General features: G+C 36.0%; 1 protein-coding gene across 2 annotated transcripts in view; it reads left to right on the forward strand.

The window, feature by feature from the left end:
- Positions 1 to 14244, forward strand: part of UVRAG (UV radiation resistance associated) — a 327746-nt gene that overhangs the window by 186963 nt on the left and 126539 nt on the right. For both annotated transcript variants that reach the window (XM_028115861.2, XM_088017675.1), the window contains 4 exons: positions 2118 to 2202; positions 4011 to 4098; positions 6230 to 6290; positions 13697 to 13862. In XM_028115861.2, coding sequence (XP_027971662.1) covers positions 2118 to 2202; positions 4011 to 4098; positions 6230 to 6290; positions 13697 to 13862 — 400 coding nt within the window. The remainder of the gene's footprint in view (positions 1 to 2117; positions 2203 to 4010; positions 4099 to 6229; positions 6291 to 13696; positions 13863 to 14244) is intronic.

Genomic DNA, 14244 nt, shown 5'->3' on the forward strand with positions numbered 1-14244 from the left:
ATGGTAGGTTTTAATCTAAACATCAATTATATTAAGTGTAAGCAGTCTAAATATATCAGTTAAAAAAAGATTGTTCAGATTTTATATAAAAAAAGACACAACTGAATGCTACCTATAAGAAACCCACTTTTAATATAATGGTAGATAAATTGATTGATTAAAGGTAAAAGAATAGGAATAGTACACCATGGAAATATGAATTCAAAGGCCAGAGTGGCTATATTAATATTAGACAAAGTAGATTTCAGAACAATGAATATTACCTGTGATAAAGACAGATTTTACATTATGGTGGAGGGGTTCAGTCACAAAAACATAATAATTCTAAATATGTATGAACATAACAGAGCTTCTCTCTCTCTCTCTCTCTATATATATATATAGACCAAAGAAGAAATAGCTAAATCTGTATTTATAGCTGGAAACCGCAACACTCATCTCTGTAGTTCATAGAACAAGTGAAGACAAAATCAGTAAGAATAGAAGACTTTAATAACACTACTAACTAACTTGACCCGAATAAGAGTGGACCACCCCACTGCATACCAGCAGGATATACCTTTTTTCATGTGTACATGGAGCATTTAGTTAGGCCATAGTTGTTATCATAAAACAAATACAAAAGAATCAAAATGATGTATAATACAGTCTCTGACTAAAAGAAACTAGAAATCACTAATAGATATCTGGAAAATTTCAAATATTTGATAATTGTTCAACACATACATGGGGTGGGTGGTGGAGGTTGTCAACCTGAATGTCATCTGAAATCATGGCGGGTGAAGATTTGGAGGGAGGACTTATGCTGGGGCTAAAAAAGATAAGTGGTTATGTTCTGTTTTGGGGGCAAAGTTACCAATGTACGGATCATTTAAGTACAGTTGAGAGAGAAGAGAAGTATTTTGATAAAATTACTTAGGATGGTGAATTTAGTGCTAAGGTCTAAACTGTATTATGTTCAGTAATGTACTTCTTGTTCCTTTCTGCAGGAGATGTGCAGACTAGTTGAAGGCACTTTTCCTATTGGATCATGGTTTATGAAACTCCCCCTTTGTAAGATCCAGAGATTAGTGTGTCTGGATCTAAGACTGTTTTTCTGTGCTTCGGTATTTCTGGTGTTATCAGGCCTGGATTGTCAAAGAACAGAAGATGCTCTCATTTCTTAGAGTAGGAAGATGTAAAAGGATTTTATGATCACATAAATGGAAATGTAGGTTCCAAAAGTTGATATAAATACAACAATCAGGCATATAAACACAAACACAAATCTCTGTGTAGTGCTAAAGCAAGCACTTAAAGGAAATTAAATGTTCTGTAATAGGATTTGGGGTATGGGGTATCAGTTAAAATGTAGAATATTCATATAATTCACATCCATGGAGTTGAATTTTACACAGCCATTAAACATTACAACTCAGACCGTCAACATCTAAAAATGCTTGTGACATAATATGGAAAAATCAGAATATACATTTTCTACACACTGTGATTATAGCTAAAACTACATATATTTATGAACTAAAAATAAGTAGTCAAAATGCAAGTAATTTTTTCTGTTTTACTTTTTATACTTTCAGAAATGTTGTATAGCATTTGTAGGTAAAAAGACATTAACCACTTTTTAAAAAAATCAGCTTCATTTTTCAGAGCAGTTTTCGGTTCATTAGCAAAATTGTGCTGAAGTTGTAAAGATTTCCCATATATCCCCAACTCCCACACTTGCATGGCCTCCCTCATTATCAACATCCCTCACCAGAGAGGTCTATTTATTACAACTGATGCACCTTTAGTGAATAAGCAGTAACACTCAGAGTCCATATTCACTTTCTTTTAAAATGAAGTTGAATTTTGAAATTTCATCAGGGTTTCTTGGTCAGTAATCCAGAAATCTGGAGGCAGAGACTCTTTGATTCCTCCTAGAGGCCAGACTTGGTCAAATTGAACAAGCTGGGAGGTTTGTTCCAGTCACCCCTCCCGAAGACCTCTATACGCAGCTTACTTTGCCTCTGAACTCTATTCCCTCACCGTCAGGGCATGGGATCTGCCTTTTTGGTTGTTATTGAGCAGTCATATCTGCAATGTCACGTCTGAAATTGTCTCCCTCCGTCTCTCTCTAGGGAGTGCATTTTCAACTGAGCACCTTAAGCTTCAACTCCAGAAGGAATCCTTGAATGAACTGAGGAAGGAGTGTACTGCGAAAAGGTAAATGCAACACTGAGAATAATGGTTCAGAGTGATGGGTTTGCTTTGAGGATAGGATTTAGAAAAGTAGCATTCTTTAAAAGCTGCTGGTATGAATTTATATTTCACACACGTCAGTGCCACATTCATTTATTCAACAAATATTTATGAAGCACCTACTCAGTGTCAGGCACATGCTAGAAGTAGTTATGAGAGCTCCTAGTGTATAGTCATAATCAGAAACGTGAACATTGGTCATCTAGTTTTTAAGCCCACAGCACCATGACTTAATGTTTCAATCTTCTTATCTTCTACGTGTAGTGTAGCTTATTTTCTTCAGTCATGTCTTCAGACTTACTCCTGTTTAGTGTTAGTCCATTGGGATTACTGCCATAGCTCCTAGCTTGTCTAACATCAGTCTCTCCGTCTTTCCAGTTCATCCTCCATGTTGCTTATCAGACCTCTCTTCTTCTTTATTTTTATTTTTTTAAAGATTTTATTTATTTGAGAGAGAGCATGCACATGAGCAGGGGGCGGGGCAGAGGAAGAGGGAGAAGCAGACTCCCTGATGAATAGGGAGCCTGACGAGGGGTTTGATCCCAGGGCTTCCGGGATCATGACCTGAGCCGAAGGCAGACGCTTACCTGACTGAGCCACCCAGACGCCCCAGACCTCTCCTCTTAAAATACTAGTTTTATCATATTTCTTCTCCTCTTAAGGAGTCATGGTGATTATTTTGCCAAATTTTCAAATAGTGTTCAATAAATTGGCACTATACAACTAGCTAATTTCTGTCCTCCACAACATTCATTTAACAGATGCTAATAGTTTTTCTCTTTATTTTTTTCCAGCACATGCTTAATTTGATGCCACCTCTGTTCTTTTGCTCATGTTCACTCACTTTTTCTGGAAAGTCATCTCATCCTACATTTTTCTTCAAGAAACCTTAGCAGTTGAACATTCAAGAATGTTAGACCTGGAAAGAACCGTGGAAATCATCTGGTCTAATCTTCTCAATTTGCAGATAGGAAGGCAAAGCTATGGGAAGTTACTTTGTCCAGATCACGAGGAAAACAGGACTAGATCCCTTTAGGTCTTTAGTGCTCTTTGTGTTTCCTACTACTTTTACATTCCACTTTGACCTACAGTTTTTCTGAATCCCTCTTTTTCTTAAATTGTTAACACAGTTGAGCAGGTAATTTATCCTATAGGTGTTTTATTTCTGGGTCTTATTTCTTTGGTTCAAGAGAAGAGCTACATCATCTCTTGCCACAACTTACTGTTTGTTCTTTTTATTCTGTTATTTTCCGAATATGGCAACAGGCTATTTTTTGAGGTAACTGTGAGTGAAAAAGAGAATACTTCTTTAAAATAATACCATCTGGATATTTCCTGAAATCACATTGGCCTCAGATTAAATGAGACCCTAGTCTGCTTACTGAGCCTCTCTAAATTTTGTATCCTTGTTTGTAAAATGGGTGTGATGACATCAACCTAATAGAGTTGTTGTAATGATTAAATAAAGCCATTTGTAAAGCTCCTGGCATATAGTGGTAGGTGCTTAGTCAATGATTATTTTTACCCTTTCCATCTCTTAGCATGGTGCTAGACACACACAGTAGGCCTCAGTATATATTTATCTTGATTTATACTATTTAGAGATAGGTCAGAACTCATGTTAGCTATTATGCTTGACTCTACTTCTGAGTTTCTGTGGCCTACTGCAGGCCATTTAATCTTCCTCCATATCATTATGTGGAATTAAATGTTAGAAAGCATGAAAACTTTTTTTTTTTTTAACAAATGTGCTTTTTATCTTTCCTCATCAGAGAACTCTTTCTGAAGACTAATGCTCAGTTGACAATTCGTTGCAGGCAATTACTATCTGAGCTTTCCTACATTTACCCTATTGATTTGGTAAGTTTCAAATTTTCTGGAAAAAAAAATTTTTTTAAAGATGGTTTCTGTTTGACATTTTTTCTCAATGAAAAAACTCATTGCTCTAGTTTTAATCATATGCTCTGTCATGATTCATTCAGAAGCTAATATCCATTTAAAAAGTGGGTGGATGTTAGGTTCCACCATTTGATTTTTTATATCAGTTTGGTGGTAGAATGCACTCAACTTCATCTGAAAAAAATGACAAATAATTTCTGGTTTCTTTAAAATCTTTCTTACTGAGCCAAATTATCAACTACCATCAATTCTGACACATACATGCAGATGCATATGTACTGCTTTAAAAATATAATTGCTAATTAATTTGTATTAGTACTACTTAAGAAATTCCTGGGGTAAATGTCAGGATGTAAAGTTTTTGAATCTAGTTTCTTAGAGTAAGTGTAAAAAGTAAAACTTCAATAAAATTAGAATTAGATCACTACTGAGACCCTACGACCCAGCAATTGCACTACTGGGTATTTACCCCAAAGATACAAATGTAGTGATCTGAAGGGGTACATGCAACCCCAGTGTTTATAGCAGCAGTGTCCACAATAGCCAAACTATGTACAGAGCCAAGATGTCCATCAACAGATGAATGGATAAAGAAGATGTGGTATATATATACAATGGAATATTATGCAGCCATCAAAAATTGAAATCTTGCCATTTGCAATGATGTGGATAGAACTAGAAGGTATTATGCCAAGCGAAATAAGCCAGTCAGAGAAAGACAAGTATCATATGATCTCACTGATATGAGGAATTCTTAATCTCAGGAAACAAACTGAGGGTTGCTGGAGTGGTGGGGGGTGGGAGGGATGGGGTGGCTGGGTGATAGACATTGGGGAGGGTATGTGCTATGGTGAGCACTGTGAATTGTGTTAAGACTGATGAATCACAGACCTGTACCTCTGAAACAAATAATACATTATATGTTAAAAAAAAAAAAGAAGATAGTAGGAAGGGAAAAATGAAGGGGGGAAATTGGAGGGGGAGATGAACCATGAGAGATTATGGACTCTTGAGATTCAAACTGAGGGTTTTAGAGGGGAAGGGGGTGGGGGGATGAGTTAGCCCGGTGATGGGTATTAAGGAGGGCAGGTATTTGAATGGAACACTGGGTGTTATATGCAAACAATGAATCATGGAACACTACATCAAAAACCAATGATGTGGGGTGCCTGGGTGGCTCAGTCGTTAAGCATCTGCCTTCGGCTCAGGTCATGATCCCAGGGTCCTGGGATCGAGCCCCAAATCAGGCTCCCTGCTCGGCAGGAGGCCTGCTTCTCCCTCTCCCATTGCCTGCTTGTATTCCCTCTCTCCCTGTGTCTCTGTCAAATAAATAAATAAAATCTTTAAAAAAAAAAAACACTAATGATGTAATATATGGTGACTAACATAATAAAATAAAATTAAAAAAATAATTTTTTAAAAGCAAACAAAAAATTTAGAATGATGAGAATTCTTTAGAGAGCCAAATCGCTAAATTTGAAGGTTTTATTTTCTTTTTAACAAAAAGTGATTTAAAAGACTGATTTTCTGAGAGGAAAGCTAATAGGATTTTAGGTTGCTTGCGGAATCTTGTTAATTCCACTTAAAAATCTTCATTTATAACTATGAATTGATTGAGGGATTTTTTTTTTAAAGATTTTATTTATTTTAGAGAGCGAGCACATGAGAGGGGGGAGGGTCAGAGGGAGAAGCCGACTCCCTGCTGAGCAGGGAGCCTGATGTAGGACTTGATCCTGGGACTCCGGGATCATGACCTGAGCCAAAGAAGTCCCTTAACCAACTGAGCCACCCAGGTGCCCCCAAGGGATATTTTTGTAATAAAAATTTTTACATGGCTTTTTGCTTGGACATGATGTTTTAAATGTTTATATTTTTAAAAACTAAGTATATATAAGTGTACGGATAGTAGTATAATGAATCATATACTCATCATCTAGCTTCAACAGTATTTATCATTATGATAATATTTTGAGTGTAGGACAGTATTGTCTTTGAGTTAACACTGACCTACTGAATTCTTTGAGATTTGACTTAGGCTTTCTTTGCTTTACGTAGAAAAAAAATTAATTTCGTTCTTTGGTTATATTCGCAGAATGAGCATAAGGATTACTTTGTATGTGGTGTCAAGTTGCCCAATTCTGAGGACTTCCAAGGTATTTTATTTCTTTTTACATCTAAGGATTTGGTTTATATAATAAACGGATATGTTTCAGAGAAAAATAGAGGTATCTTGAAGTGTTGGTTGCCTAGCACTTTATCCAGAGGATTTTTGGACCTTCTGTCCCTTCCCAACTGAAAGTATATAGAGTCAGGTTCTCTGATGGGAGACTTAAGAGAATATTTAATTCTAATCATGGGAAAAAATTATTGAGTTGTCTATTTGAAATTTAAAGAAAATCATTTTTAAGTGAGCTTTAAGAAAATCAGACAGTAGGGTTCGTAAGAATACTAATAATCTCTCTGTCCTTTTGGTTTGATTTTCATGAAAAATTTGTATGTGGTTGAGAGCAGAACAACAAACATTAATCTGTTTTGTTGTTATTTAGAAAATTACATTTCTGGTAACATGAAACCACTACGACAGGTTCAACTTTTGTTATACTGTCATTTTTGTCCTCTTTCCAGTGAGAAAAAATGACATTAAAGATGTTATAGACTATGATTCTTAGTAGTTGCTATATTTAAATTATTTTAATTTTCCTATTCTCTTTACCAGTAGGCCAAAGGAAAAAACTTACTTTATTTGACATATTGGTAAAGAGATTTTTTTTTATTGTTAGCAGAGTGGGTTCTTTTCCCTTAGCCTATACAATGCTTTGAGGCCTATTAAATAGCTTTATAGATTATTCCCAAAGGTAGTGTATTATCTATTTGGGAAGAAGTTATTAAAAAAAAAGGGCATTGCTAGTTTTGTTTGAGACCTTCTTCCATCTCCCGATAAAGAAAATGTTGTTATTTATGGTCCTTTAACATTTAAGACTAACTTATTACCTCCTTTGGCCTTTATACAACGGGCCTTATAACAAGTAGTTGGGACATAATATGAGTGATAAAAAAGGAATGGGAAAACTTATGTTAAAGTCCTGGTTCCCTTTCTAGAAACCATGTAGTTTGGAGCAAACCATCCGTGCTTTGAGTTGATTTCCTCATCGATAGTATGAACATACTGATTCATGTCCTTACCTGTTCTATGTTATTATTGTGAAGATTAAATCTGTAAAAGCATGACATTTGCCTAATCTTTAATCCTCACAAAAACAAAGGAAACCTATAAGGAAAGTGGTGTAATCTCATATTACAACGTGTAAATGAGCTATTTAGTGACTTGCTCAAGACCACAAAGCTAGGCAATGATCTAGCTGAAATTTGTTTGGTTTCCATTATAAAATGTTCCAATCTCTATAAGTCATACAAATGTGCTTTGTTGCTAATTTTAGCAGTTATGATGGCCTGAAGGCCATAACACATCTTTTTCCTCATTTGTTCATTCATTCAACAAACCTATTGAGTACCTTGAGCCCTGTGCCAGGTTCCAGGGATACAAAACATTCATTCATTGGAAAAATATTAATTGAGCACACCAATATGCCAGGCACTGTACTGGGTTTTGAGGATATAATGATAGAAAAAACAAGTATGTTCTCTCCTTTCATGGAGCATATATCCTATTAAGGGAGACTGCCAATAAATAAGAAAATAAATATTTAACAAGTGTTTCGTAAAGGAATACACTATCATAGACAATAGGGAAACTACTTTAGATAAAGCAGTCAGAGAAGACCTGAGGAAAAACATTTAACAGAAAATTTGAAGGCTGAAAGAATCCACCTCTGCTATATCTGGGGGAAGAGCTTTCCTAGAAGAGGGGGCAGCAAGTACAAAGTTCATGATGGAGGAATAGGCTTGATATATCTGAAAAAAATTCAAGGTGGGGGGGTATGGGAGAAAAGACCTATGTTTTGGGCACATCACGTAATTTCTCAGCTTAATTTTTTCACTGTAAAATGAGGTAATATCTACATCTATAATTTATTGTGACAGCTGGATGAGATAATATTTGAAAGCACTTTTCATATAAAGTATTTATATAAATGTAATTGAAATTAGTTGCAAGAGAGAGGAGGTAAAGGAAAGAAAGTAGGAGGGAAAGAAGGAGGGACAGAAAAGACCAGAGCTGTATGATTGGAGAGTGGAGAGCAGGGGGAAGAGTTACATCAGAGGACGTAGGAAAGGTCAGCCAGGGCCTTGAGGCCACTGTAAGGAGTTTATGTTTTATTCTCAGTGGAGTGGGAAAACCCTTAAGGGCTTTAAGAAGGGGGATGACATGAGCTGATTTATGTTTTTAAAAGTCACTCTGCCTGCTAAATACAGAATGATCTGCAGGGAGGCAGTAAGGGAAGGATCTCCGTATTGGTGATGGTCACCTTACTCCACTCGGAGATGTTTCTTGATTCTACTTTTGTTTTATATGAAGTTTTTTTTATTTCCCTAGTTTTTCATAGCTTTTGTTAGCTCTCTGTTGTTAGTATGTCCACCAAACAATATATTTTTCCTGCCCTCTAAAAAATTAGTTTAGCTTTTTAGTGTAGTTGCTGAAAAATGAAATGGGAGATGAAATGAAACAAATATGTAATTTTACTCTAAGGCCCTATTCAATCCCTATGACGCCCGGCAATCAGAAATTTTAAGAAGCACATGTGGTAGTGTTAGACTTTAAGATCTTATGTTAGCATTCTGCAAGGCACTTCCGTATACTCAATTCACTGAGTGCCTCTTGTGTGTATCACCTGCCGGGCCAGGTGCTGAGAATACGCAAAGATGTGTAGGGTATTGATCCTACCTCAGTGAGATTTCAGTCCAGGTGAGGCCATTAAACTTGTAATCAAAGCCATCAAGACATATTTATTGATTTCATACTCTGTGTCAGACACTTTGAAGTTTATAACAGGGACACAGATTCAAAAAAGTAGAAATAATCAGTGCCATCAGGAGGGGAGCAGGAAAACCTTTGCAGAGAAGATGGTGCCTGAGGTGTCTTAAAAGACAAAGTAGTGTTTCCCTGTTGAAGGAAGAGGAGGAGGACATTTTAGATTGGGCGGGTAGAGAAATACGGTAGCATGGGACATTATGCGTGGTGCTTCTTGTGTAATTCTCACAACTGTGAGGACGAATTCCTTCTGTGAGAGAAAGAATTCTACTCATTTTCTTAAGACAAGAAAATTGAAGCTCAGCGAGATTAGTTAATTTTTCCAAAGACTCATACTAGCCAGTGGCAGAGCTAAAGTCATTTCTGGTCAGCCTGATTTTAAGATTCATATTATTCCTGCCATGATGCACTTTGTGTCCTTGTTTTGAATAAAACCTCTTCCAAACTTCTGACGACTTTTTAGTGTTCTATAACAGCTGCATTCGCGGTCCTTCTCTAGTCAGGACCTCCAAACTGGTTATTCTTTGATATTCACGAGACTTTGCTGGGACAAACTTTCCATTGCTTGGGTTGACACTAAGAAACTCTACCATAGCGGCCCAACCTTTATTGTGCTTTTTTTAAATGGGTAAGTTACTGGTAGAGTATGCCAAGGAGGCCTGGACATGATGGGAGAAAGTTGTCTGCTGAAGGGTATTCATTTGAGTTCCATTGACTGAGACATTTCTCGTAAAAAAAATTGTTTGTGTGTGTTTTTAAGTAATCCATAACACAAGAGCCTTTTGTGGTAATGAGACCCAGATTTCCTTCTGTGTCTGTATCCCTTTATGCAGGCATGATTTCTTGGAAAGGAGAGACCATATGTCAAACAGTGTCTCATTGAGAACATGGAATGATTCCATAGATGCTGTGGCAGTGATTAGAGTCTTAAATATTTTGTCCTGTCTGGATCAGTGGGTGCTTGGTTCCTTAACAAATCAGCTGCCTCAGTGATTGGGAAGGCAGGATGGTAAGAGCCTTTAGATCACTTATTATACTTGGATGCATTTGAATATTAATAGTTTGTCCAACATATAAGTTGAAGGGGCATTTGAATTAATTTTTAATATTGTCATGGCCATTGTGGGTTGATGGTATTTATTATCATAAAAATTACACAAAAGCTGCCACTCTGAATAACTATCCTACATTTAAAAAACAAATCAGAATTAATTATTATGAGGAAACTGCAGATTTTTGTTTTGTTTTTAAGCCCCTGAAAACATTGTTAAATAGAATCTTTTTCACACACCTGAGTCTTACAGTTTATTCCTGTGTTCCTCCCTGAATCCTTCCCTCCCCTCCCCCAACTTCTTCTCACCAACAAACCTATCATCTGTAACCTTTCTAACCCTCAGAGCAGCATAAGGAACACAAACCTCTGCTCTGCATTTGGTGTTAGGGACATCATTAATGCTTACTGGAAAAGCACACCCCAGAGAGCCAGGTTTTGGCTTTGGCAGGTAAAAAGTCCTTTAGATCTTGGAATGCTGGAAACCTTAAACCTTTTGGTTTTTTAGCTAAAGTGATTGGCAACAGAAAGTGACATCTGAGGTTCGTGGCCGGCAATAGCCATAATTAACCACATGAGCTCACATTTTCCCACTGGAGGTTCAGTGGTCTTGGGGTGATGAAAGTGACTTCCCTACCAGGAGGTGGTTTTCCTTTTGAGGGTATTGGAATACCCTTGGGCCCTGTAATGCCTCACCCGTGGTCTTTTAAAATGCTTTTTAATATAAAGCTTCAATATTGGAAATCCAACACCATGGTGTTTAACAGTGAGGCTGTGCCTGAGCACCGTGGCCTGGAATGGGAAACAACCTAGGGTTTTTAATAGGTGGAGCAGGGAGTCTTGTGGTGGAAACAATGGTGAGTGCAAATAATCGGAATCAAAGCTGATTTCCAGTATTATCTAGTTTCTAGGTTTTGCTGTTTCTGTTTGGATTTTTATTTCCATGTGGAGACTTCTTTTAGAGATGCCTTTTTATCTTAAATTTAAGCAAAATTGTTTTGATCATTGAAGAGAGGTGTGTTAGAAGACTAGTTTTTGTTCTTTTAATAGATATGTGGATGTGGTCTCAAGATTTGCAAATGCAATTCCTTAGTATTAAGCTTTTAGAAATATGGAAAAATGTAGATGCTTGCGTGTTTAGCATTGGATAGGTTTGTTTGTTTGTTTGTTTTTAAGCATTCAGTTTGCATTTGAGCTGTTCGGAAGGCTAATTAAGAGGCCTTCTCCTGCTTTCCAGAAGTTTGCAAATTCTTTTCTGTCCGGCCACATAGGAAAGGAAAAGCTTAGTGTAAAGCACATACAGGAAGGTCCAAACTTAGTGTAGCATTATCCTTTATTACTGTAAATCGTCTTCTTCTTCTCCTCTCCCTTCAAAAGAAGTTTCTTAAAGACCAAGTTCTTTTACTGATAGGAATATTTCAAATTCCATAAGCTCTATCCTTTATGGAAAGCAGGAGACGCAGGATTCAGTGACCTCTGATAGAACTCACTGTCCCAGCTCTGACTCCAGGGATAGGTATTTTGGGGGGCAGGGGTGTATATACAATTCTCCCTCTTATTCCATCACTCATAGATTTTACCTATATGGTTCTGAGCAAGTCACTTATACCACCTAAATCTCATTTTTCTCATCTCTAAATTGATAGCATCAGACTCAGTGATTTCTAAAGGTTTCTCCTAGCTCTAACATTATATGATGATTAAATTATAATGTAATGAATTTACAGTGTAGTGTAATTAATTTTAGTCTCTAAGGTGGTGTGATATACAGACTTCAAAAGAAGTAAAGTGTTATAGTACTCAAGGTACTTGGGTGGGACTGGGGCAAGAGGACATGGTCTCTAAAAACAATTAGGATTCTTGTCAGTTAGGGCATGACTGAGTAGTGAGTTGAAATGAATGCTGTTTTGTTTGTTTTTTTTTTATCAGTTTGGTTTGAGAGAACATCAAACATTAGTTTGAGAAGCCCATTCTCAGTCTAGCGTGGTCCAAGTCACCGGGAACTCTGTGTTCTTTGCCCTTACAAGAAAAGTGTGAAGAAACTGAGGTGGTACATGTGTGTCATCTGCTTGGTACATTCTAGGTTCCCAAGTTAAGAAATTGTTATGTGTTCCACAGTAAACTTCTGAGACAGTATGGTAGAGTGCTTAAGGACAGAGGCATTGTTGTCAGGCCAACCTATATTGTATTACTCTATTACTTGAGACAGATTCCTTAACTTCTTTGACCCTTAGTTTCTTCATCTATGAAATGAATGAAATAGCATATAAAAAGGTGCCCAGCTTAGTAATTGTTGATGAATTGATGACTGTCATAAATAAAGTACTATGGTCAGTTCCTGGCGGAAGAGCAGTATACAATGAAAGTTACCTATTTTTATAGTATAATCAAAGAGAAACCAAGAATCTGCCATGGTCGTCAATGGTGGAGAACGAACTGATGAATAGATGACTATAGGGGCATTCCTACAACAAGAAGCTAGTACTTAGATAACTAAGTATAAATATTAAAAAGAATGTGAAAAACATTTCTAATAATTGAAGTTAAGGTACCCTTAGAAATCAGGAAACAGTCAAGCCAAGGATATCTCAATTATTTCAGCTTCTCTCTAGCCTGAGATAGTCTAGATTATGTGTTAAATCTTTCAGAGTGTGTGTATGTGAACTTTTAAAAGTATTTTGGGAATACTATATACCAAACAGTTGCTTTTTTCTTCCTCCTGGGGCAGGCTTAAAATGTTTTGTTGTATTACTCTGTTCTGAGTACCTGATGATTATTATCACTTGGTAGGTAGTAGCAGAAATCTAGATGGTGAGTTAAAAATGTAATTATCTGTGACTTCTTAAAAGATAGATGCTTATGTACTATATGGTGACTAACATAACAATAAAATTAAAAAAAAAAGATAGATGCTTGTGTTTGACTGTAGGGTACATACATTTTTTTTCCTAATAGTTGCTTCCACCTAAATTGCATGAATAGGATATATATTAACTGTGGTTTTTGACATTTTACTTTTACTGTTTAAAATATTTTTCTTCCCTATCCTATGTCAAATTTCAGTCTTATTTATGCAACACCATCTTTATGGATATTGAGAACATATCCCATAAGGATGCATTGTGCTTTTTTACTTCACCTTAGACTTAATTTGTACAATAGTACAACAGTACAACTATATTGATTATAAAGGTAATGAATAAAATACATAATGCTCATATAATGCATTATGATTAAACCTCTGAAACTCATTTTCACATCGTATGATAGACTAGGTATTATCTCTGCCTTTAAAAAAAAAATGCTGGGAAGGAAAGAAAGTAATGGATATTTGAGTGTACTAAGAACTCTTTCTTAAGATGTATATGGAATGCTAATCTCATCACAGTAATTATTGAACAATAGTTCTAAATATAGTAGATGAAATTTCAAGTCTTGTTAATATGTTTAGATTTGTATAAAATTCATGTAATTTAGATGTGATTAATATTTTATTTATTCTCTTGAAATTGGTTATGATCTTGTAGCTACGTTTATAAGGTAAATAGTTGTTTGCTTTTTCTCTGCTTTTGAATTTACAGCAAAAGATGATGGAAGCATTGCTGTTGCCCTTGGTTACACAGCACATTTGGTCTCCATGATTTCCTTTTTCTTACAAGTGCCCCTAAGATATCCTATAATTCATAAGGGATCTAGATCAACAATCAAAGATAATATCAATGATAAGCTGACTGAAAAGGAGAGAGAGTAAGTATCTTTTTTTATGTACTTTTAACATAAGCCAATTTGAAACATGGAGTATATTAAAAATATGAAATGTGACCTAGACTGTGGTGATTTTTTGTATATCCTTTGTAAAGTGCTCCATTTCTTTTAAGTAGAATGTGGTTATTAATTTAGATTATAATAAATCAAATCCTACACTTCTTAAAATTGTTAATGATAGCAAGGTTGACTCATTTTAAGTATAATTTGCTTTTGTGAGAAACAAGTATTATATACTCTGCAGGTATTCATGTAGTACCTGTTGCCTGCTAGTTACCAAGTGAAATGATTAAAGATTTGTCAGACAAGCAAGAAAAGCATAAAAGACTGAACAGCAGGTTGTACATGTCTGAAAAGTAGATTA

The sequence above is a fragment of the Eumetopias jubatus genome, unplaced genomic scaffold (genome assembly GCF_037043125.1).
Source record: "Eumetopias jubatus isolate StellerSeaLion01/CBP00866 unplaced genomic scaffold, mEumJub1_p1.0 scaffold_13, whole genome shotgun sequence".
NCBI classification, from domain to species: Eukaryota; Metazoa; Chordata; class Mammalia; order Carnivora; family Otariidae; genus Eumetopias; species Eumetopias jubatus.